Genomic DNA, 20587 nt, shown 5'->3' with positions numbered 1-20587 from the left:
GGAGCATCGTAATTTTTATATGAATTTAATTAGCATATTTCTCTCGCTGTATAGGTGTGTGGCAAAAGTTTATGTGATGCTTCGAAATTCATTTGAAGGGAGGAGATGATATAAACAAGACAAAAAAAAAAAATAAGAAAACAAAATACAAAAGAAATAAAAGAGAAAAAAATAATGCCAAAATGTTAAACGACACAAATGTTCCCAGTTAATTAACAGTCTTCGATCGGAAACGATTTTCTAGATTTAACGAAATGTTAAGAAACGAACAAAAAAAAAAAGAACAAAAAGAAGAAGAATAAGAAGAAGAAAGACAAAAGCTAACAACAATAACAATAATAATAATATTAACAATAATAATAATAATAATTATAATAATAATAATTATAATAATAATAAACAAATTTTCGCATGGTACCAACATTCGCCTTTTCGATTGGATTTATTTGACAAAGTAATTTTCATTGTCAAAATCCAAATGAAAGAAAAAGAAGCATGATAGTTTCTTAAAATGTATGAGAAAGGAAGAACCAGACGATAAAGAGATAAAGAGAAAGGAAAGTAATTGTTATCACACCGTATACAAATTCTTTTCATCTCGTACGTATATCATATTGAGTGTATTAACAACAACAACAACCAATCACGCAACAACAACCAATTAATAATATCAAAAACAACATGAAACAACAATGAAAAAGATAGAAAAAAGTTTGACGAGCTGTTCTAATATTTTCTCGAATCGTGCAAAAAAAAAAAAGAAAAAAGAAGAAAAATAGAAAGTAAACTGTTCTATGTAAATGTGCAAGACGTGTTACATACTTTTGATAAATGATACGATTGTTTCAAACGTTGGGCTAAAGAGAAAAAAGAAAAAAACAAAAAAACAAAAAGAAATAAATTATATGAAAATTATTTTTTATTATTTTTTTTGGTTATTTGTTAAAAGAATTCTGTTACCGTACGTTCATTCATTATAACTTCTCTTTACACGCTAATACATACTTTGACCGATCTCCTTCTATTTAAGTATCTTTTCATTTTCTCTCTCTATCTATTTCTACTACATAAATATCTTCTATTATTAATTATTAATTATTAAGAAAAACTCTATGCGTTGCCGAACGCGCCGACTTATTTCAAAACCTATCCGGTTTAGGTTTGGAAATATTGTACAATTAAGTTTATTTCTTTTTCTAATAATCAAGTAGCTCTATTTTTTCCTATTCTCGAGGAAAAAGAAATTCAAAACAAAATGAAAGGAACAACAAGAATAACGAAAAGAGAAATAATTGAAAAGGCAATAATAATATCTAAAAGTTATTGCAAAAAAGTAAAGCTACTATAAAATGATTCTATTGTACCTACATTTAACGCTAACGAATCGTTAGAATTATTATGATTATCATTATTATTCTTACTATTGGTATAATTATTATCTCTCTATAATCTATGACTAATTAGATTTTAGAAACAATTAATTACAAAACGAATCTCTGCGCCGGCAATAGTAATCTCTACACCGACTGGACTTATGTACGAATTTTTGTGTACATGTACTACGTTACATATACACGCATACATATCTACAGAGTTTAAAATTAATGACACTAAAAAACACATAAACACGCGCGAACACACAAGAATATACACTAAATCTTACCCTTTTTGTCTCCTAATCTACATTCTAATCGAGACATTTCAATTACATTAACACTTACAAACGAATACACGGTTACACAATTTACCTCTTTAAAATCCACTCTAATCTTCCTCCCCCCTCAAGCCCCTTTTCTCAACCCTTTTAAAATTCACTCTATCTTTATGTCCTGTCTCTGTCTCTTCATGTTGCGTTTAAAACCACAAAGAGATATTTAACTTTAACTTTAACTTTAAACTTTAAACTTTAACTTTAAAACTTTAACTTTAACTTTAACATTAACTTAACTTAAAAGGAAATACCAAAAAAAACAAACAAACAAAAACCCAAAAAAAGAAAAAAAACAAACAAAATTCGGCTGTGGAGAAAGGAAAGATATCTTTTTAATTCTCTAGCCAATGTTCTAGTCGTTTTAAACTTCTACTCAAAACTGTTGTTCTCTCGTTAATAAAAAGTCCGACGATGAAAAAAGAAAAGAAAATTTACGACAAAAAAAAAACAAAAAAAAAAAAGAGACTTACACAAGATTTCAACAAAAATGATGAACGGTTCAATTCGTATCCCCGAAATTTACTTCCTTCATAAACGAAATGTGACAATGATTCAATGAAAATGGAAAAAGACTTGTAAGAGAAATGGGAAGGAGATATCAATAAGCACATTGATAACCAACAACAACAAAATAATATATATATACATAAATGATCATCCGCTCATCTAGTCCTTCTTCACTAAAAATAGAAAGAAAGATAAAAAAAAATTAACAAATAATAAAATAAAATAAAAGAAAATTTTTTATCAAACGCTAAGCCGATCACACATATTTACATGCATACATAATAACATAAAAACATATTACATGATACATTTTAGTGCGAGATATAAACTTGATTTTAGAGGAAAACAATAAGAAAAAAAAAAAAACCATTAAATAAAACATGCGCGCCGGCATTATTTACTTACGCAGAAATTTTTCATGCACGCAAAAACACACACACGCATTTTCACATGGCATCGTCATTGTATAAGAAAATGAAGATAAGATGAGGAAGAAAAGGATAATATTGCTAAAAAGAACGATCTACCTTGTGTAAATAAACGATATATGTACGTTGGTACCTCATGTCATTGTTTCACCAACTCTTAGACACTATTCAACGCTCACCGCTAATCATTTTCAATAAGCTTAGTCATGAAATTTGTTTAATGCGATTTTCTCGATATATATAATTATTTATATTAATTAATATAAATTATCACCCCCTGAAAATATGCAACACTCCAGACACCGTTGATAATATTGCTTGTGATTTGTAATTGTGCCATCTACCAGTACGATTGAGTATGCAATACCGTCGGACACACATGTAAGCTGCGGTTGCATACTCCGAGGGGACGTTCATGTTGATAGATGGCGCTCACAAGCAACATTATCAACGGTGTCTGGAGTGTTGCATGTTTCCAGGGGGTGATAATTTATATTAATTAATATAAATAATTATAAATTATATATATAATATAAATCACTCATTTTTAATGTCACATTATAATATTAAAAATATAAAATAGGCAAACACCAAGAAGAAGGAACAAACTCTGATTTATATTGATATTAACATTTGATATTGCTCGGAAAATTCTTTCACCAAAAATTTAAATATTTAGCATGACGATAAAAAATTAATTCCAATAGTTTGGAATAATAGTTTATCATATTAATTAAACAGTTCTTTTTTTACGATCGTTTTTCTATGAACGAAAGAGCTAAGTAACACTGTTATAAGACATTGAAACTTTTCGAACAATCTACCGTCTAACGTCTATACGCTTGTGCGAGATAAATTAATTATAGATTGTTAAAATGATCGATTTGACAGTTAATTTCATAAAAAAAATAATAGCATATTCCATCTATCTCAGAAATGAAAAGAAGAAAAAATAAACTGAAGAACTTGCTCAGCTGTAATTACACGTTTCTAACAGCGTGCTTCTTAGAAACAACATACAATTAAAAGGAAATGTCACAAAGAAGAAAATGAAAGAAAAGACTTTACAAAGAAAAGGAGATCATTAAATTTGCAGTCACTCGTCTTACGTCCGACTTTCGAAAAGTTCGTGACTACTTCTTCAAGATGATGGAAAAAAGAGGGTTTAAATATTTTAATAGGATACGCCCGGTTCTTTCTCGTCACTTTTCTAACTCTTCTTTCGTTCAGAATGTTTCACGCCTTCTTAACAACCCTATGGATATTTTCGATCTTCCCTACTATAGGGTTAGTAAACTTTTTTTATCAATGATAGGTCAGTGGCCTGATCAAAATCCTAATGTTCGTTTATTTTCTCTCTGTCTTGTTACTTCTCTGACCACGTCTATTATTATCACTGAGGTAAATATATTTTTAGATTTATTATAATTCGATATAATATAAAAAAAAAAAGGTTTGTTCGTCTAACGGATAAGCTGATTCAGTTAATTATTATTATTACAGATTTTACTATTGTATTCTTCTAACGGAGTTTTAGAATTTATGGCTGATGCTATTGTAGGAATATCACTTATGTCAACTCTTTCTATCAAATGTCACGCGTGTTACTTCGGTGGTAATAAGGTCAATTAATTGTCTTATTATTTCACAAATAGATAATAATATTTTTTATCTATTATCGCGGTCAGGAATTATTTTAGAATTTTTATCGCACTCCATTTCCTAATGATTTTATTTTATTTCAATATCATTGACAAACTATATTCACAGATAAAAAACCTTTTAATTAAAATCGAAGACGAATGGAAATTATGGAAAACCAAAGAAGAGATAACTATAATGGAAAAGTATGCCAAAGAAGGAAGATTATATACGATAGGATACATAAGTAAGATTTCATGTTCATCATATTAAATGTATCATCAAATGTATTCAGTTGTTTTGCTCTTTTCCGTTTAGTATACATCTACACAACTGTGATATTAAGTTTTTTGGTATCGTTTGTACCAAAAATCATCGATTTCATTTTGCCATTGAACGAATCCCGTCCGTTGCAGCACGTAATTATGAATGAATACTTTGTCGATCCGCAAGAATACTTTTATCCAATTTATTTCCACATGACATCGGCTATTATGATTGGTATTACGTGTTTTCTCGCTAACGATGTCATTTTCTTGGTTTTTACTTCCCACGTTTGCGGTTTATTTGCGACTGTTGGGTAAGAGAAATGTTCTAGTTTTTTTATTAATTTTATTTTACAAGAAAAATTTTGTAACGCGAAAGGGAAAATAGATTTGATCATATTTTTCAGATATCGCTTAGAACATTTGTTAAAGGAAAACAATTGTGAGAAAATGTCTCCAAATCATCGACGCAAGGAATGTATTCGAAGTGTCGTGCTTCTTATTGGTGCACACAAAAGAGCTGTCGAGTTAGTATAAAAATAAGAATTATAAAAATCTATAAAATATATAAACGAATAATTATACAATCTAACTTTTAATTTACTTGTAATTTTGAAGATTCGCCGATATTATGGAATCATATTTTTCATTACCATCATTATTAATAACAGGAATGAATATAATTTGTTTAAGCGTTTCTCTTTTGCGCGTATGTATTATTTATTAAAGTTCAATGATTACGTATTCGTGAATTTTATTTATTTTTTTTATTAAAATCATAGGTAGCAGAGTTACTGGGAAAATCAGCGGAAGTATTTAAATTTGCCGCATTTACACTGGCTCAACTTTTCCATGTGTATTGCATTAGTTTTGTCGGTCAAAGAATAATTGATCATAGCAGTGATATTTGTTTTAAAGCGTGAGTTAAAATATAAGAATTATTTATTTATTATCATATACTACACTTTAAAAGATAAGATATTTTTCAATTTCTGTCGGTAACATTGCTTACGAATGCCATCTATCCGAAAAGTAAGGAACTCATTTACCATTTCATGGTAACAAGGTTACAGTCGATAAAAAAGAAAAAATAAATATACTTTTTATCAAATATATTTAAATTATACAGAAATAAAAAAAATATATTATAATAAATTAATTCAGATATAGCGGATTATGGTACGATGCACCAATGGTAGTACGTAAAATGATATTGCTTATTATTCGAAGGAGCCTGAGACCTTCTTATTTAACCGCAGGAAAAATATTCATATTTTGTTTAGAAACTTTCTCTACGGTAAGAATATATAAATATTAATGAATGAATTAATTAAAATAAAATATTAAGAAGATATGTAAATGTGCCATAAGACATTTTATTAGCATCTACATATATGCATTAATTTTATTTTCTTTAAGGTCGTGCAAACATCCACCTCATACTTTATGGTCCTTTCGTCGATGCAATAAGCTCGCGATTAGGTTTCCTGAAGTTGAAAATATATTAAATACATATAACATATATGACTAAATAACGAATAAAAGGTAAAAGTCGAAAATGCAATTTACATATTTGGTAAAAAGGTTTTATAGATGATATACATAGAAGGTATAAGATCGATATAAAGGTATGTTACTACATGATAGAATTACTTAAATAACTATTGGACATAGCGCACAAGGTTGACCGATAAATTTCTGTATTTTATTATTATTATTATTAATATTATTAATACTATTATTCTTTTTTTTAATATATGATTCAAAAAAACGCTCACGCGAGTCTTTCTGTTTTCCGAGAGAGAGAGAGAGAGAGAGAGAGAGAGAGAGAGTAGGTTTATACTACACCAACAATGAAAATGTTTTTTTCATTGACGAGAAAGTATAATTATTCATACATAAGCTGTGCAGCAATCGAAATACAGAGATCTAACAATAAGTTATATGCATATATGATATTTAAATACAGTATTACAAGGAAAAGAGTATAATGGCATAGAAAAATAATAACTGAAAAAATTCATTCATTCCGACTAATATAAATTGAGTAGATTTTCTACTTTTTCTGTTTTTTTTTTCTCAACACTACAGAGATTAGTTTTTGGTTTTGTTATGGATGGTTACTTCGTACGAAGAGAATAGAAAAAGATTGAATTACTTATAATAATATGGACGACACAATTATAGTTTCTTTTCGTGATTGACAATGTGATAGTTAGTTTTTTAATTTGAATATCGTCGAGTGTAAAATTACCTTAAAGTCTCTAAAAATATAAACAGGACTGAGAAAGATACGCGATCTCGTATGATAGAGAAAAATATAATATAGTATGTAAATATATACTCATCACTTTCACCAAAAATTCGATAGTAAATTTAAATACCGTGTGAATATGTGTGTAACATGCCTGCGAAGGTGTATGTATTTTTATAATTATAAATTGCATCGTCAATTTTTTTGTTTAACACATAATTACTAGCCCGTCATTACTTTTTTATTCTCTTTAGTTTTTTTTTTTCAGTTTTAAATACCAAGTCTTTATGTGTTTTCTTTTGGCACCTCGTTGGATATTCTTTTTTTTTTTCTCCTTTTTTCCATCTTTTATTTTTTAAAAGAATTAGCATAAAATACTGTGCCCTAGGTAATTTCTGAGATATTGTTAATTATATGGTCTATTATCTTTTTTTTTCTTCATATTTTTTCTTCTTTTTTTTTTCTTTTTATTTTTTTATTATAAGCACTCATTAATTCGACGATACGAAAGTATATATTTATCCATGTGTTTAGTGTATGTATGTATGTATGTATGTATGTATGTATGTTGTACGTTGTATGTATGTATGTGTTAGACACAATAGCTGTGATAATTGCAATTCACTCAGGGCTATAATAAATAAGAATTTATCAAATGTACTATAGCACCATAATATCGTTTACAAATATGTAGATCAAACAACTCACGACTCACACCAATATGAAAAATTCTTGTATATCAAAAGAGAGTCCCACTCCCCTCATTCAAATACACTGTGTATGCATTTATATATTTATGATATACATGTGTATTTATTTATTGTATTTTAAGAAAATGTCGCGCGAGATATTTTTCCTTTCTCTTAGATACATATTTGAAAATAAATGCATTGCTACGAGATACAAATGTGTATAAAAGTTTACCACTTGACCACATCCGAGAGATATACAGGAAATAACTGTAATTATCTGATATCAAATCACTCCACCATATCGTCTTTCTTCTCTCTCTTTTTTTTTTCTTTCTTTCGTGTTAGTTTTTTCTTTCTATGTGTATTTTTTTTTGTTCTTTTACACGACTAAATTACTAAATATTATAATTTAATACTTGATACGTATATCCTCCTCGTTAAAACTATTTATCCTTTTTTTCTTAGAACGTATTTCGTATATGTGTGTGTATGTGGTGTGTGTATGTGTGCGTTACGCGTACGAAGTTGCAAAAACGTGCTATAAGAATTTACGACAATCATGTCTCTTGAGGAAAATTTTCTTTCTTTTTCTTTTTCTAATTTTTTGTTAATATTCTCTGTGATAGACATTATAAATTTATCCTTTCTTTTTAATTTTTTTCCTAATTTAAAATGTTATATTGCATTTTCCTAGAAAAATCATTGTTTCAATACCAATGTGTGCATCGCCTAAGATATTAATTAATATCTATTTTGCAACACACCAGGGAACAATTATTATTATTATTTTATTCTTTTTTTTTTTTTTAAATTATTATCACTAGTCGATGAAAGTTTATCTTTCTCTTGGCTTTTTATCAATGGCACGTATTTTTTTTGCGCGTTCGTTTCATCGGCATATTATAAGTTAAATCATCATAATTATAGTAATCTTATATATATAATATATATAATATATATATAATATATAAATACAACAGAATTATTTTTTTTTAAATCGATATCTTTCATTCTGCATTTAGGATAATATATACGTGTGTGTATGTATGTGTATTTTAACCGATACTTTTCTTTTTTTTTTCTTTTTTTAATATTTCACTTTAATAATATGATTTTTTTTTAAGATCTATCACGCATTTAGCAAATAATAAAATTTGCACATAAACTTCTTTTTTTCCTTCAAAATCATTCCTTGCTACTTAACAAAATTCATTTCATTTCATAATAATCAAGTTAATTATATCGTATTTAACATATGACACTGTTTTAATAATAATTATATGCAGCATGAGATACACATATAAATAAAATAAAATAAAAAAAAAAGCACAATTATTTAAGACTAGAAGTATCATCACGCATCTCCTATATGAATATATAATATATATAAATAAACAAAATATATATAAAAAAATAAAGATAAGATAAAAAAAAAAGAACAGAAATATTAATCCATCAATAATCCTTAAGAGTTTTACAAAAGTTTCGTGTAGTTTTGTGACTTTCACAAAATTTCAGTCGGTTCCTTCGTATTTTTTTTTTGTCTTTTTTTTTTCCTTCGTGTTTTCCATTTTCTTTTTTAAACTTCAAATACAAAGCCTGAATATTTACACTATTTCGCGGAATTTTTTTTACGTTTATATGTTTATAAAATTGTTCGTATATAAAATGGCTAAAAAATACGTAATAGTGTTTAAAACATAAAAAATTAGACACCATCCCGTTTTGTCTCTTTTTGCTCTTAGAAGGTAAATCTTTGGAAGTATTTCTCAAAATGTAAAACTTCTTCTGCCCAGCATGTAGTAACATTAGGACACATCCCCTGCCTCCATTCTCAACATAATTAATAACTTATGGCTTAAATTTCTATATATCTAGATCCTATCTTACCATTTAGTTAAAATACTCTACCAGTACGTCATTAATCCTTACTCATCCTGTAATATAAAAAATAATTTCGTGCCATTATACTAGAATATAACATATTTAAAGATGAGAAATGAAATGAGAGACTATAGAAAATGAATTAGCAAAGAATAAATTGGAATTAATAAAAAAAAAAAGCATAGAAATAGCACAGCCAAAAACTAATTACTAATATAATAATAACTTCTAATAAATCAATTCAAATGTGATAAGTCTCCTTCGAGAATAGCAAGCAAAATATTCAAATAAACTCATGTTTTTTTCTTTTCTTTTTTTCGTCTCAATTTTGTAATATACTGAATATAAAAAAAACGTAATAAGGTGCATAATTGAAGAGCAAATCAAGAAATATAATAATAAATAATTAATACTGCATAACAACGAATGATGAACCTACCCATTCGTGCTCTTCCACACCCTCCATGTGGTCTTGTTCCAAAGAGCACTGTATTACATCCCCCACATTGTTGCTCATTGTTTTTTGGATCTACCACATTACACACATTATGCAATACACTGAGAGACATAAAATAACTAAAAAAAAATATTTGCTCGATATGTGAGATGAAAGTAATACGTGTATTTTTTATCGATATTCATATATCTTCATTTGTCAAAGTGAAAATTTGAAAGCATGCTTGTAATCTTTCACGACTATATCAAACACACATAACTTCTACGCGTGGTTCTACTATCATTAATATAAATCATTCTTCAATATGTGATTCTCAGAGAAAAAATTATACGTGCAGAAAATAATAATAAATATAATAATATTAATTTACCTCCTCTTGCTTTGCTCTTACGTCTGTGTTCCAACCAAGCCTACTGAAGGGTTGCGAAGAGATTGAAAATGGGCCTGTTGATTGTTTTGTTGCAGATGGCACAGTAACTGCTGGTTGTCCTTGATTCTCTGTTACTATATAGATATCAAATTATATTTATTATATACTATTAATTAATGTATTATTTGCAAATTAATAATTATACTTACAGTTATCCATACCAGGTGGTTTAAGACTTATTCTAGAGGCCTGTTTATTAATTCCATTAAACCATTCATTGGCAGTTAATGCTGCCTTCCATGTAATTTTAGTTGGTGGGAAAAGATCGTCTTGGAATAATTCACTCTAAATATTATATTAATTATTAATTATTAATTTTACAACAATTTTAATTGTTTAAAACGTTAAACTGTTTTAAACGTTAAAAACATTCGAAATACCTTTATACGTGGCACCGTGAAACTTAATGGTTCAATAGTGTTATTTGTCAGCCTTAAAGCAGACGCAAATTCTACGCTTGCGACATCGCATCTATTCTTAGGAAGGAATGATAACCCTTGATGCAAACTGCTGCATCGGTGATGGCTCAGAGGACAACAATAAGGAGCTTCTTCCGTAACTTCGTAAGCATATATGGTAGAATCGCCCTAAAAGTATATTTTCGATAAAGCAATGATCTAATCTGAATAAAATTGAAAAAAAGAAAGAAAAACTTACACGACCAGTTAAAAATAAAGTTGAACTATCTTCATCGTAATATGGCATCAAAATCGCAGGAGAAACATCCAATCCGACTGTATTCAAAGGCTGATTAAGATTATCAGTTTTAAATACCATTATCTGCCTTTCAGAGACCCTAAAAGAAAAGAATAGTACAGAAATATTATACATATATCAAAATGAAATAATTTAATGATTGAAGTCAACATACTTGTCAAAACCCATTACAACAAGGTATCTGCCTTCCAATGCCCATATAACTCTTGCACCACGAGTACCTACTGGTCCTTTTCCTTCTTTTATAGGCACGTCACTGGATCTTGGCTTGTAAATCCGTAATTTTCCATCTTTGCATGCACTAGCAAGATACTGTCCACATGGTGACCATGCTAAACTAAATATTTGATCTGTATGTCCTAACAATGTTATCTTTGATAACTGATTTGATTCTCCTGATGTTAAAGGTGATAAATCCCAAAGTTTAACTGTCATATCGTACGATGCTGATGCGAGTACGTCAGATGCTAATGGATGATATTTTATTAAATAAATTTTATCAGCGTGTGCTTCTATTACGTGACTTGGTTCATTCGTTGGCTCTGCTAATCCAGATTCAGGTATTTCCCATAATCTGATCATTCCATCGTCGCATGCTGAATAATAAATAATTATTATAATATATATCAAAGATTTATTATTATTATTATTAGATGTTAGGTGAATTTGTTTTCTTTAATTTACCGACTGTCAATCGCTGATTGTTAAATGGATCCCATTGGAAATCCATCACTGTTGCTCCATGAACTAATGCTGGCATAACACCATCAGGCAATCTACCTGTTTTCTTCAATTCTAATACTGCAATTTTTCCCCCAGGTCCACTCAGAGGTACAGCAACGCGATCGGAATTGGCTACAATTGATTTTACACTCGTCAGATTTGTTTAATGAGAAAGTTTCTATCTCTTTTTCAAACACATACATACCATGAAAACCATCGCATTCTCCTGATATCTGGCGACTAATATTTCTTACGTTTTCAATATGAGTTGATTTATGACCAGGTGTACCTTTAAGATGTCTGAATTTGGATACTCGACCTATAAATAAAAATATTAGTTCTAGATACTTAAAATTTTTTTTTTATATACAATATAACATTAAAATATTTTAATATATTAATATAGATATATATATATTATTGAAATTGTTTTATATATGATTTTATACCAAATACTGTGGATGTTCTTTTAGGAGTTGGTGTTGTAATTGGTTCAACCTTTTCCAAGCGTGGATCCATACTTTGTTGGCGCAACATTGGTACAACTTTCTTAACGTCGTCTTCTTTAATTACCTCGCTCTTAGTTTTGAAAGAATCTCGTCTTCGTAACATCGTCGGCGATCCCATTGCTTTCTCGGCTAAATTTCCATCAGTTACAGATACAGATCTACTTTCATACAAACGTCGCCTTTCTGCGATTGAGTTTCTATTAACATTACCACGTTCAAAACCGCCAATGTCTTCATTCTCAGGCGATTCATCCTTAACTTTAGTTTCAAAAACTTTTCGCCTCTCTGCCGTGCTTGGGGTTTTAGGTTTATATCCAGAGTCGCTTGAATTCGCATCCTCTTCCAATGAACTAGAATCACTTTTTCCATTCTCTGCCTCCTTCATACGTTCGTTAGAAAACGTTGGTGATTTCTCGGGATCGGTAGCATTATCCATAGGGATACCAATATCATTTGGATAACCATTTGTATCATTATTTGGTGCAACTGGCACAGAGAAGACCTTGTCAAAAGAGAATTCCTGACTACCAGATTTTGCCTGAAATGGTTTTGGTCCAAGGCGAGGCTGTGGAAAGAAAAAAATATTTATATATTGATCCTTTGTTTTACAAATAACATTAGAAAACAATTTGTTTCATTAATTCTACAAGAAAACAAATTAATTTGTAGTTGCGAAATCATAATAATTTGAATATGATTACGATATGATTATGATATGAGTCATTAACAATTAAAATATAATTATAAGTGTTAGAAAAAAATGTGTTTATAAAAATATGATGATATATGAAAAGAAATGGCAAAGATGAAAACGCACACCGAAATCACACATACAAAATAAACGCCTGTGCTTGATTTTTTTTTTGTTCTTTTCTTTTGTAACTAATTTACAACCTTGTATCCGCTGATTGCGTTTGGATTGACAGACGTAACGACGGATCCTGGATTTGGTGATGTACGCGGTCGTGCTACGGGTTTAGGCTCATCCTCGGAAACGCTGTTAGTTCTTGATGCTCTGGGTAAAGGCTTTGGCGGTATTGTTTGTCCACCATTCTGCATTTTGATCTTCTCATCTTCTATCTCTATCTTTTTATTTTCTTCGATCTTCTCGATATCATTCTCTAAGTTCTTCTCCTTTTCGTGATTGATACCTTGAGCTTTGCAAAATCCTTTTGGCGTTGCGATAGTTATTGATTTAGGAGACTTGATTGATTCCACTTTAATTTCATGTTGATTTTCTTTAAGTGTTGTTAAATTTCCTTTGTGTACCTAAAGGTACGGTAAATTCCTTAATGACGCAAACTAGTCAAACCACGTATGAATGTCCAATTGCATATTTTCTAATTTGCGTTTATATTAAATTATATATATTATATAAATATATATATATAATAATAATATCTACAAGCTTCTTTTTCATACATACACACAAAAACACTTCTATCTATTTTACTTCGTAACAGAAACTAAATAAAATGTACCAACTAATCTAATTCATATATATATATATTATCAAACTACTCTATGTATGTATTTGAGCATATAGAAAATAATGAAAATCATAAAAAATACATAACTTAGTTTTACGCGAACTTAATATTACTTACGCTGATAGATTAAGCTATAGAACATCAATTGCCATTACAATTACACGTGCCAGGAATAACACTTTCAATAGTGCTAATGTATTAACTATAAAATATACATTGGATATCTGAAATATGAAAAATATACAAAAAATATAAAAAGAGAAATGAAAGAAAATAAAAATGACATATGCATATTCTGGGAAAGTACAATTCATTTATATATGTATATATATATATATATATTTGTATGTATATGCATACATATATATATGTATACATATATGTCCATTAATCCTTGAAATACCTAAACTATATTTAAATACTTTTTAATAATGTAAATATAGCAATGTAAATATATTAGAAAATAATACTTTTTCTGAGTACATGCATAATATGCATGATATAGTTTACAAATAAATACCTTGCTACATTTACACGAATGTTGCAATATGAAGAATAAATATATTATAAATAATTATACAAGAGGTACGAGTCACACAGCAAAATAATTTAGGTATATAGCAAACACAAAAAATATGTTTTCTTAATAAAAAACGAAAAAAAACGAATAAATTTGATAAAAAACATTCAACAATATTTATAACAACATTTTTCTAAAAGCGTGTGTTTCTATAAAATGTAATTAAATTGTCAGCACTTATCTCTTGTTTGCTATATAAGTACAGGCATACAGAAGCATTGAAAAACGTGCGTATATCGAAAAAATGAACGCTTAATACAAAATGAGATGGCATTAAATCTTAAAATATATAATCTACAATATATTTGTAATAATTTATTAAATGACACATAGATTTTTATTTGGAAAAATGTTTACTTACAGTTATGGGGTCTTCACCTTTGGTTCTCTTGGCAGGATCTAACGATATTTTTGGAACAGGTGCGTTATGGCCTTTGATCCATGCTGCTGCATTATTTTGAGCGACAGAACCATTAGTATCAGGATAAATATCAGCATGAAAATCTCTATATGTCTAAAAAATAAGTATAATAAATTAAAATAAATATATAATAAAATGTGCTCAGTATTTTATTAAATGAAAATACTATTTACCTTTCTAGGTACTTGATACATGATGGGAATAACCATATTGGATGTGAGTTGCAATAATCTGTTGACTTCTGCTTGCATAACATTGAGTGCTCTTTTCGGTACCAGACACACACCTTTAGTTTGTTCTCCACTGTGACGTATTCCTTCTACCAAGTAAGGATCTTTATCCGTAACTTCCATGTACATGATAGTGGTGTCTCCTTTACCCGCAAGAAATAGCATGTTTGTATCAGGGTCAAAAAGAGGCATTAAGATCCTAAAACAAAATATATTAAATTTTAATAGCTATTCTATGCGTTGATTAATAACAATTACAATTAATTCATACCCTGTACTGCAATCTAATTCCAATGTTTTAACTGGTTCGTTAAGATGCCTCAAATCCCTTATGTATACTTGTCTCAGACGTGCCGCATCAAATCCTGTAGTTAATATTCTGTCAGAGTTATTCAACCATACAATTCTGGAATCCTTGATACTCATATGACTCGAGCATGAATTAACAACACACGTTGATGCACGAGGATCAATAATTCGTACTTGTTTATCTTTACAAGACGTTGCTAAAATAGTTCCATCTTGTTTCCAGCTTAATGATTGTATTACTTCGGTATGATCACTATTAGCTGCAAAATAATTAAAAAATATTTTAGATCTTAAACAAACTACTGTATGTAAAATAAAATTATAATTGTATAATAATAAAATGTTTCTATTACAAAATAATTCTTGTTGAGAAAGGACATCCCAAAGAGTTAAAGTTGTATATGAGGCAGTTGTTAAAAGATGTTCGGCAGCTGGATGCCAACAAACTGCTTCTACTCTTCTTTGACGATGAGAAAATGTACATTCAGGATTACAAAGAGATTCTTCTAATCCAGTTTCTGGAATATGCCACAACTTTACCTAATAGATAAGAAAATAATGTTATTGTTATAGAAAAAAGATAAAAAAATATACCACATATACAACATTAATCAAATTAATTAAATTTACCAAACAATCTTGTGAGCTGGTAGTAAGTAGGCCGTCATGAAAAGGTGAAAACTCCATATCGGTCACAGTATCAGCATGAGCGTGTAACAATGGCATAGTTTTACTTTTTCTTCCGCAATCTTCCAGTGGTAATACAGCCAAACTAGATCCTACAAGAAATACATGACATAGTATTTGAAACATATATACACAATGTATAATAACTATTATTATCATCGAAAATACCATTATGATCCACATTAAATGCCATGAATGCAGCGGAAGCTGTAATATTGTTCCCATAAGTCTGGTAGGACCCTACCGAGATATCTCGAATACATGCTTCTGGTTTAGGTACGATAGGTGCAGCATTTTTATATTTTGATGCTTTGAAACGCCAAGCCATCTTGTGATGTTATCTTTGAATTCTCTTCGATTTAAATTGCTCTTAAATCATGTAATCTTATGGAACAATGCAAGCCTGAAGAGAAAAAAAAATAAATAGGAAAGAGAATAAAAATTATTTTATTGAAAAAGTATTTTAATTTCTTGTATATATATACATATATATATACATATATATAATAGGTATATAAGTATATGTATATACATATGTATATATATATCTGTCTATGAGTTCACAGATCATTATCTAAGCAAAAAAAAAGAAAAGAAAAAGCGGAAATACATATATTTATGATATATTCGATAAAACAAACGATCCAGATGTTTCGTCCTGTTTCAATGGGCGGTGATCGACGTGCTATGATTAACAAGACTTATTACCACTTTCATTATCGAGTTTGAAAGACCAAAAAGATAAAACTAAAACGTCAATTCGACGGTAATCGAATTATTTGTAAAGAACGCTGAACCGGGGACTACAGCCAGTGACACAAACTTGAGTATGACTAATAATTTGGGGGTGAAAACCACCCCACCCTTAATAACTACAATTCTACACGGTAAGAGAGAACGCACGTACATATACATAGACATATTCTATTACATTTAAAAAAAAAAAGGATTTTAACACGTTCACATTACAGATTTAATTACTATTACTTACAATTTATCGATTATTACACTAATTCAGCGACAAATTATCACTTGAAATTAATTAAAAGGAGAGAGAGAGATGATAGGATATTTAGAGTACAACTATATAAACACAATTGGCGACAGCAAGTAGTAGGCGTCTCTGCTTTCGTGCATCGCACGAACACTACAGGGTATGCTCGATTAGTACAAAGCTTTTTACAGAGAGTTCGCGCATCTGAGAATCGACGTCATCCAACTTACACTACTTTCGAGAATCGACACATCGATACAAATATTACAGATTTTAACATAATTTCTTTCCTCAAATTCAATTATACATTTAAAAAAATTGTTAAATGTATATTTTTATATTTTTTAAAAAACTCTATCTTATTTTTATATTTACATCAAACTAAAGATAAAACAATAGTTAACAAATTTTTATATACCTAAATTATTATGATTATGTGTGTTAATCGTTGCTTCTTACAAATTATGCCACAAACGAGGATAATTTTTAATTGCTTTAAACTGTTTTATTGTATGATTCCAACGATGACGTCATAATGACTGCTTATACAATTACGTGTGTGAGCGTAGCTTGTAGTTTCGATCGTGTTCCATTGGCCGGAAACAGGCATGTCCACCCCTCTCAATAAACTTACATATGTTCTTTTTGTCAACGTAGACGATTTAAATCAGTATGTAAATGTAAATGTATACTACATGATTATAATCAATAATAATGCATTACAAATTCTAATCAAATGTAATCAAAAAAAGTTATTGGTGTTTTGAAAATGTGCATTTTCGCTTACATGTAGAACGGGTTGCAGATCTACAGGCGTTTCGAAAGTCATTCAAATTTGACGCAAGCTTGACGATAGTTTTTTTCTATTTCAATCAAAGCAATCTAATTATTCTTTCAATAAGACTAATTGTAACAAGGGTATCACTTTTAACGATGATAAATCTGCTAAGACAGCCTAAAAAACATATAATTTGTGAATGATAACATTGATTTATTTTTTAATTGTTAGATATATATCCATATTGATTTCTTACTTCAACGTTGTGCTGAGTATTAACCTGCATCAAATTATCTTTTCTAAAACTTAAAATCGTCACTGCAAGAAGAGCTATTATTTCTAAAGAATCATATGCTAATACTAAATCCCATAAAAATAATAATTGCTCGGGTGGTAAGTAACCGCTGAAGCCTCTCATCAACCACTTGAATACTACTTTAATTCTATAAAATTAAATTAAAAAATTATATCAATAAATATATAATATAATAATTAAATAAAAGATATATAGGAAACTTACGGTTGTAAATGGATGTTCTTAAAATGGGCCCATAATAAAGGTTCATAGCATTGCAATAATCTTTCAAATAATAAACATAATGCAACTATACCTTGCTCGTGACTCGAGACTGTGTGAAGACGAAACCAATAACGTAAATAAAATGCTCGAAATGTATAATACATAATGCATGGGTCGTCGTACAAATAACAGAATGGAGTAGCTTAAAAATAAAAAAGAATTACTTTATGCATATGAAATATTAAATATTATTTTTATAAGTATGATAGGTCGTAGAAAATATCAAATATCTTCTAAATAATTAAATGAATAATTCTTAATTTCCCTACCATACATAGTAAATCCATGGAATGGTATTACACCACTTGGAGGGAATACTAAAGTATTTTCTAGGGTTGCAGGTTTCCCTTGTAAAACCGCATGTATCACTTGACCACCTGCACTTCTGTCGGTAGTAACCGGAGTTAATACTTCCGAGTCCCTTGAAAAGCACAGCATCGTTTTATAAAGAACATCTTCGAAAACAAAATATTGATCGTCGTTACTCGCTGTTAATTGTACATCCTAAAATATAAAAACCATAATTGATGTAAATCATTTAAAAAAAATTAACTGTAGAATATTACCTTTATAATTAATTTATCAACAATAATGTCATATTGCAAGACCATAGTTTTCAATTCCTCGTAATATTCGATGTCCTATAATATGTGAAGTTATGATTTTTTTAAATACAAAAATTTAAATTTTTATTGAGAGATGCATATATTACATACATTATCTTTAATGGCTGATCCTAAAACAAGAGACCAAAGACGTCCTCTTAAAGCACGTGGTGCTCCTTTCTTTAAAAATTCCTGTGCAATTGGCACATAATTTGTACTTAATACTTTTTCACCTATATGAGTTCTTTCGGCTTCTAAATTTAAGAAATTTCCTGTAGCTGGCATATCAGGATTAACACCAAGCAAAGGCATACCTTGAGCTAGTTCGACGTACAAGCATCTCTGTCGATATTTATGAAATATTATTTATATTGGTAGCACAATTATTTACGATGTTAATTAAAAAATACATACCAGCTCTGCAAGTGTTCTTACACGAATTTGTATGTGACTGAAATCCCAATTTAATTCCTCACTAAAAAATATCAAAATTTATTTTAATCACTATATTGTTTATTTAATTGTTTATGTATACATACGGATGTTTTTTAAATGCTGGATCTCGTATAGAAAACAATACTTCTAAAAAATCTTTTGGAGCATACAATGGCCTGTATCGAGACAGATCTATGCAAATAATTTAATTATTAACATTAAAATAATATGAATTATTTATGAAAATAATTTTTTATTATTTTTTTTACCAATATCGTAAGTACTAAGTTCGTTCCATTTCTCAGCAAGTTCTTCTCTATCTGCACTAGGTCTTATACGAGCTAATGGAACGTTTAATTCAATGCACATGGAATTTAAAGATTTTTGAATACGACGTTCCCATTGAATTTGAACTTTTTTCAAGTAAGTCAAATCAGTATTTTCAGTGAGTATTGGTTTCGATCTCAACGAATCCTATTTGAATAAAAATTGTATAAAAATATTTACAATTAAATATTAAACGTATAAACAAAATAACCCCTCAAAAAAAATAAAAATGAATACATACATTAATAAATAAAAATGTACCTGTGATCGTACCCAATGAAACACAGTATTTCTAAGCTCAGTTTCTAAACCATTTACTTTGAGAGCATCGATCAGAGTATTTTTAAAATCGTCTTTTTTTACAACAGTCGAAGCAACTAGTCTCTGAAAATAATGGAAAAAAAACCAATTAAAATAAAAAATTCAATTGATGCATGTAGTATATGAGTACAATACTTACTTGAATTTCATTATAAAGGCTTCGATAATTAGCCATATTTTGTACATTTTTGGTTAATCGTTCAGCTGATTTTTCAATGAAATTTTCTTTAGATTCCTCCATCGTTTTCTTCTTTAAATATTTTAGATAATCAGACCATCATGTTACTACCGATGAAACGCCATTTGTAAATAAACCTTCCCGCCATCGCAACGAAACACTTTCTATATTTATACTCACCTAAAAACGATACGAAATACCCATGTAAACCAAAGTGCTATGTATGAAGTTTTCATATCGATCGAAGATCACATGACTATTACAAAAATCGTTAGAATCGATTTTATAATAATCGAATAACGATATTAAATTAAGGAAACGATTTATCTGCCATTGGTTGTAACATCGAGCGGGAAAATGTTTAAAATCCAACGCGATTCGATACGACAAGAATAAGAATATTTTCAATGAGGTTAAAAAATATTTATTTAAT

At 29.1% G+C, this 20587-nt stretch overlaps 4 protein-coding genes across 15 annotated transcripts; 2 read left to right on the top strand and 2 right to left on the bottom strand.

Annotated features, from left to right (window-relative positions):
• The first annotated feature begins 710 nt into the window (after positions 1-710).
• LOC122513880 lies at positions 711-5236 on the top strand. Its single transcript, XM_043630380.1, has 5 exons — positions 711-4047; positions 4150-4269; positions 4417-4534; positions 4606-4867; positions 4961-5236. The coding sequence occupies exons 1-5, from the start codon at positions 3793-3795 to the stop codon at positions 5088-5090; spliced, it is 885 nt and encodes a 294-aa protein (XP_043486315.1). The 5' UTR covers positions 711-3792; the 3' UTR covers positions 5091-5236.
• Positions 5227-5874, top strand: LOC122513946. Its single transcript, XM_043630483.1, has 3 exons — positions 5227-5262; positions 5336-5472; positions 5718-5874. The coding sequence occupies exons 1-3, from the start codon at positions 5227-5229 to the stop codon at positions 5869-5871; spliced, it is 327 nt and encodes a 108-aa protein (XP_043486418.1). The 3' UTR covers positions 5872-5874.
• Positions 5875-5909: 35 nt separating this feature from the next.
• Positions 5910-17768, bottom strand: LOC122513877 (coronin-7). 11 transcript variants are annotated; one of them, XM_043630369.1, is made up of 19 exons: positions 16928-17268; positions 16105-16339; positions 15880-16028; positions 15603-15789; positions 15212-15509; positions 14884-15139; positions 14651-14803; positions 13114-13488; positions 12160-12784; positions 11916-12029; positions 11672-11842; positions 11142-11583; positions 10928-11066; positions 10651-10857; positions 10420-10555; positions 10211-10344; positions 9823-9912; positions 9390-9436; positions 5910-6040 (listed from the first exon to the last, which is right to left on the bottom strand). In XM_043630369.1, exons 2-18 carry the CDS (start codon positions 16262-16264, stop codon positions 9428-9430), a joined length of 3645 nt encoding a protein of 1214 aa, XP_043486304.1. In that variant the 5' UTR covers positions 16265-16339; positions 16928-17268; the 3' UTR covers positions 5910-6040; positions 9390-9427. The 11 variants fall into 11 exon arrangements, with proteins under 11 accessions (XP_043486304.1, XP_043486309.1, XP_043486305.1 ...); XM_043630374.1 differs by lacking the exon at positions 9823-9912 and having other exon boundaries at positions 16928-17269; XM_043630370.1 differs by lacking the exon at positions 9390-9436.
• LOC122513879 (TBC1 domain family member 19) lies at positions 17414-20560 on the bottom strand. 2 transcript variants are annotated; one of them, XM_043630379.1, is made up of 12 exons: positions 20116-20559; positions 19917-20039; positions 19598-19802; positions 19433-19520; positions 19308-19368; positions 19208-19235; positions 19005-19147; positions 18855-18929; positions 18558-18792; positions 18229-18430; positions 17965-18151; positions 17414-17885 (listed from the first exon to the last, which is right to left on the bottom strand). In XM_043630379.1, the coding sequence occupies exons 1-12, from the start codon at positions 20215-20217 to the stop codon at positions 17817-17819; spliced, it is 1518 nt and encodes a 505-aa protein (XP_043486314.1). In that variant the 5' UTR covers positions 20218-20559; the 3' UTR covers positions 17414-17816. The 2 variants fall into 2 exon arrangements, with proteins under 2 accessions (XP_043486314.1, XP_043486313.1); XM_043630378.1 differs by having other exon boundaries at positions 19005-19235; positions 20116-20560.
• Positions 20561-20587: the final 27 nt, after the last annotated feature.

The sequence above is a fragment of the Polistes fuscatus genome, unplaced genomic scaffold (assembly GCF_010416935.1).
Source record: "Polistes fuscatus isolate 324 unplaced genomic scaffold, CU_Pfus_HIC Scaffold13, whole genome shotgun sequence".
Lineage (NCBI taxonomy): Eukaryota > Metazoa > Arthropoda > Insecta > Hymenoptera > Vespidae > Polistes > Polistes fuscatus.
This window is presented reverse-complemented; position numbering and strand designations above follow the sequence as displayed.

Excerpts from the sequence above, each read along its gene's own strand:
- LOC122513880 (XM_043630380.1), top strand. The coding sequence starts at position 3,793 with ATGATGGAAAAAAGAGGGTTTAAATATTTTAATAGGATACGCCCGGTT. Across the intron at positions 4,048-4,149 it reads CGTCTATTATTATCACTGAG|ATTTTACTATTGTATTCTTC; the intron begins GTAAATATATTT and ends TTATTATTACAG. Across the intron at positions 4,868-4,960 it reads GGTTTATTTGCGACTGTTGG|ATATCGCTTAGAACATTTGT; the intron begins GTAAGAGAAATG and ends CATATTTTTCAG.
- LOC122513946 (XM_043630483.1), top strand. The coding sequence starts at position 5,227 with ATGAATATAATTTGTTTAAGCGTTTCTCTTTTGCGC. Across the intron at positions 5,263-5,335 it reads TAAGCGTTTCTCTTTTGCGC|GTAGCAGAGTTACTGGGAAA; the intron begins GTATGTATTATT and ends TTAAAATCATAG. Across the intron at positions 5,473-5,717 it reads AGTGATATTTGTTTTAAAGC|ATATAGCGGATTATGGTACG; the intron begins GTGAGTTAAAAT and ends AAATTAATTCAG.
- LOC122513877 (XM_043630367.1), bottom strand. The coding sequence starts at position 16,264 with ATGGCTTGGCGTTTCAAAGCATCAAAATATAAAAATGCTGCACCTATC. Across the intron at positions 12,785-13,113 it reads ACGCAATCAGCGGATACAAG|CCTCGCCTTGGACCAAAACC; the intron begins GTTGTAAATTAG and ends TTCTTTCCACAG. Across the intron at positions 9,913-10,210 it reads TAAGAGCAAAGCAAGAGGAG|ATCCAAAAAACAATGAGCAA; the intron begins GTAAATTAATAT and ends GTAATGTGGTAG.
- LOC122513879 (XM_043630378.1), bottom strand. The coding sequence starts at position 20,217 with ATGGAGGAATCTAAAGAAAATTTCATTGAAAAATCAGCTGAACGATTA. Across the intron at positions 19,236-19,307 it reads TAAGAACACTTGCAGAGCTG|AGATGCTTGTACGTCGAACT; the intron begins GTATGTATTTTT and ends AAATATCGACAG. Across the intron at positions 18,431-18,557 it reads CCATGGATTTACTATGTATG|CTACTCCATTCTGTTATTTG; the intron begins GTAGGGAAATTA and ends TTTATTTTTAAG.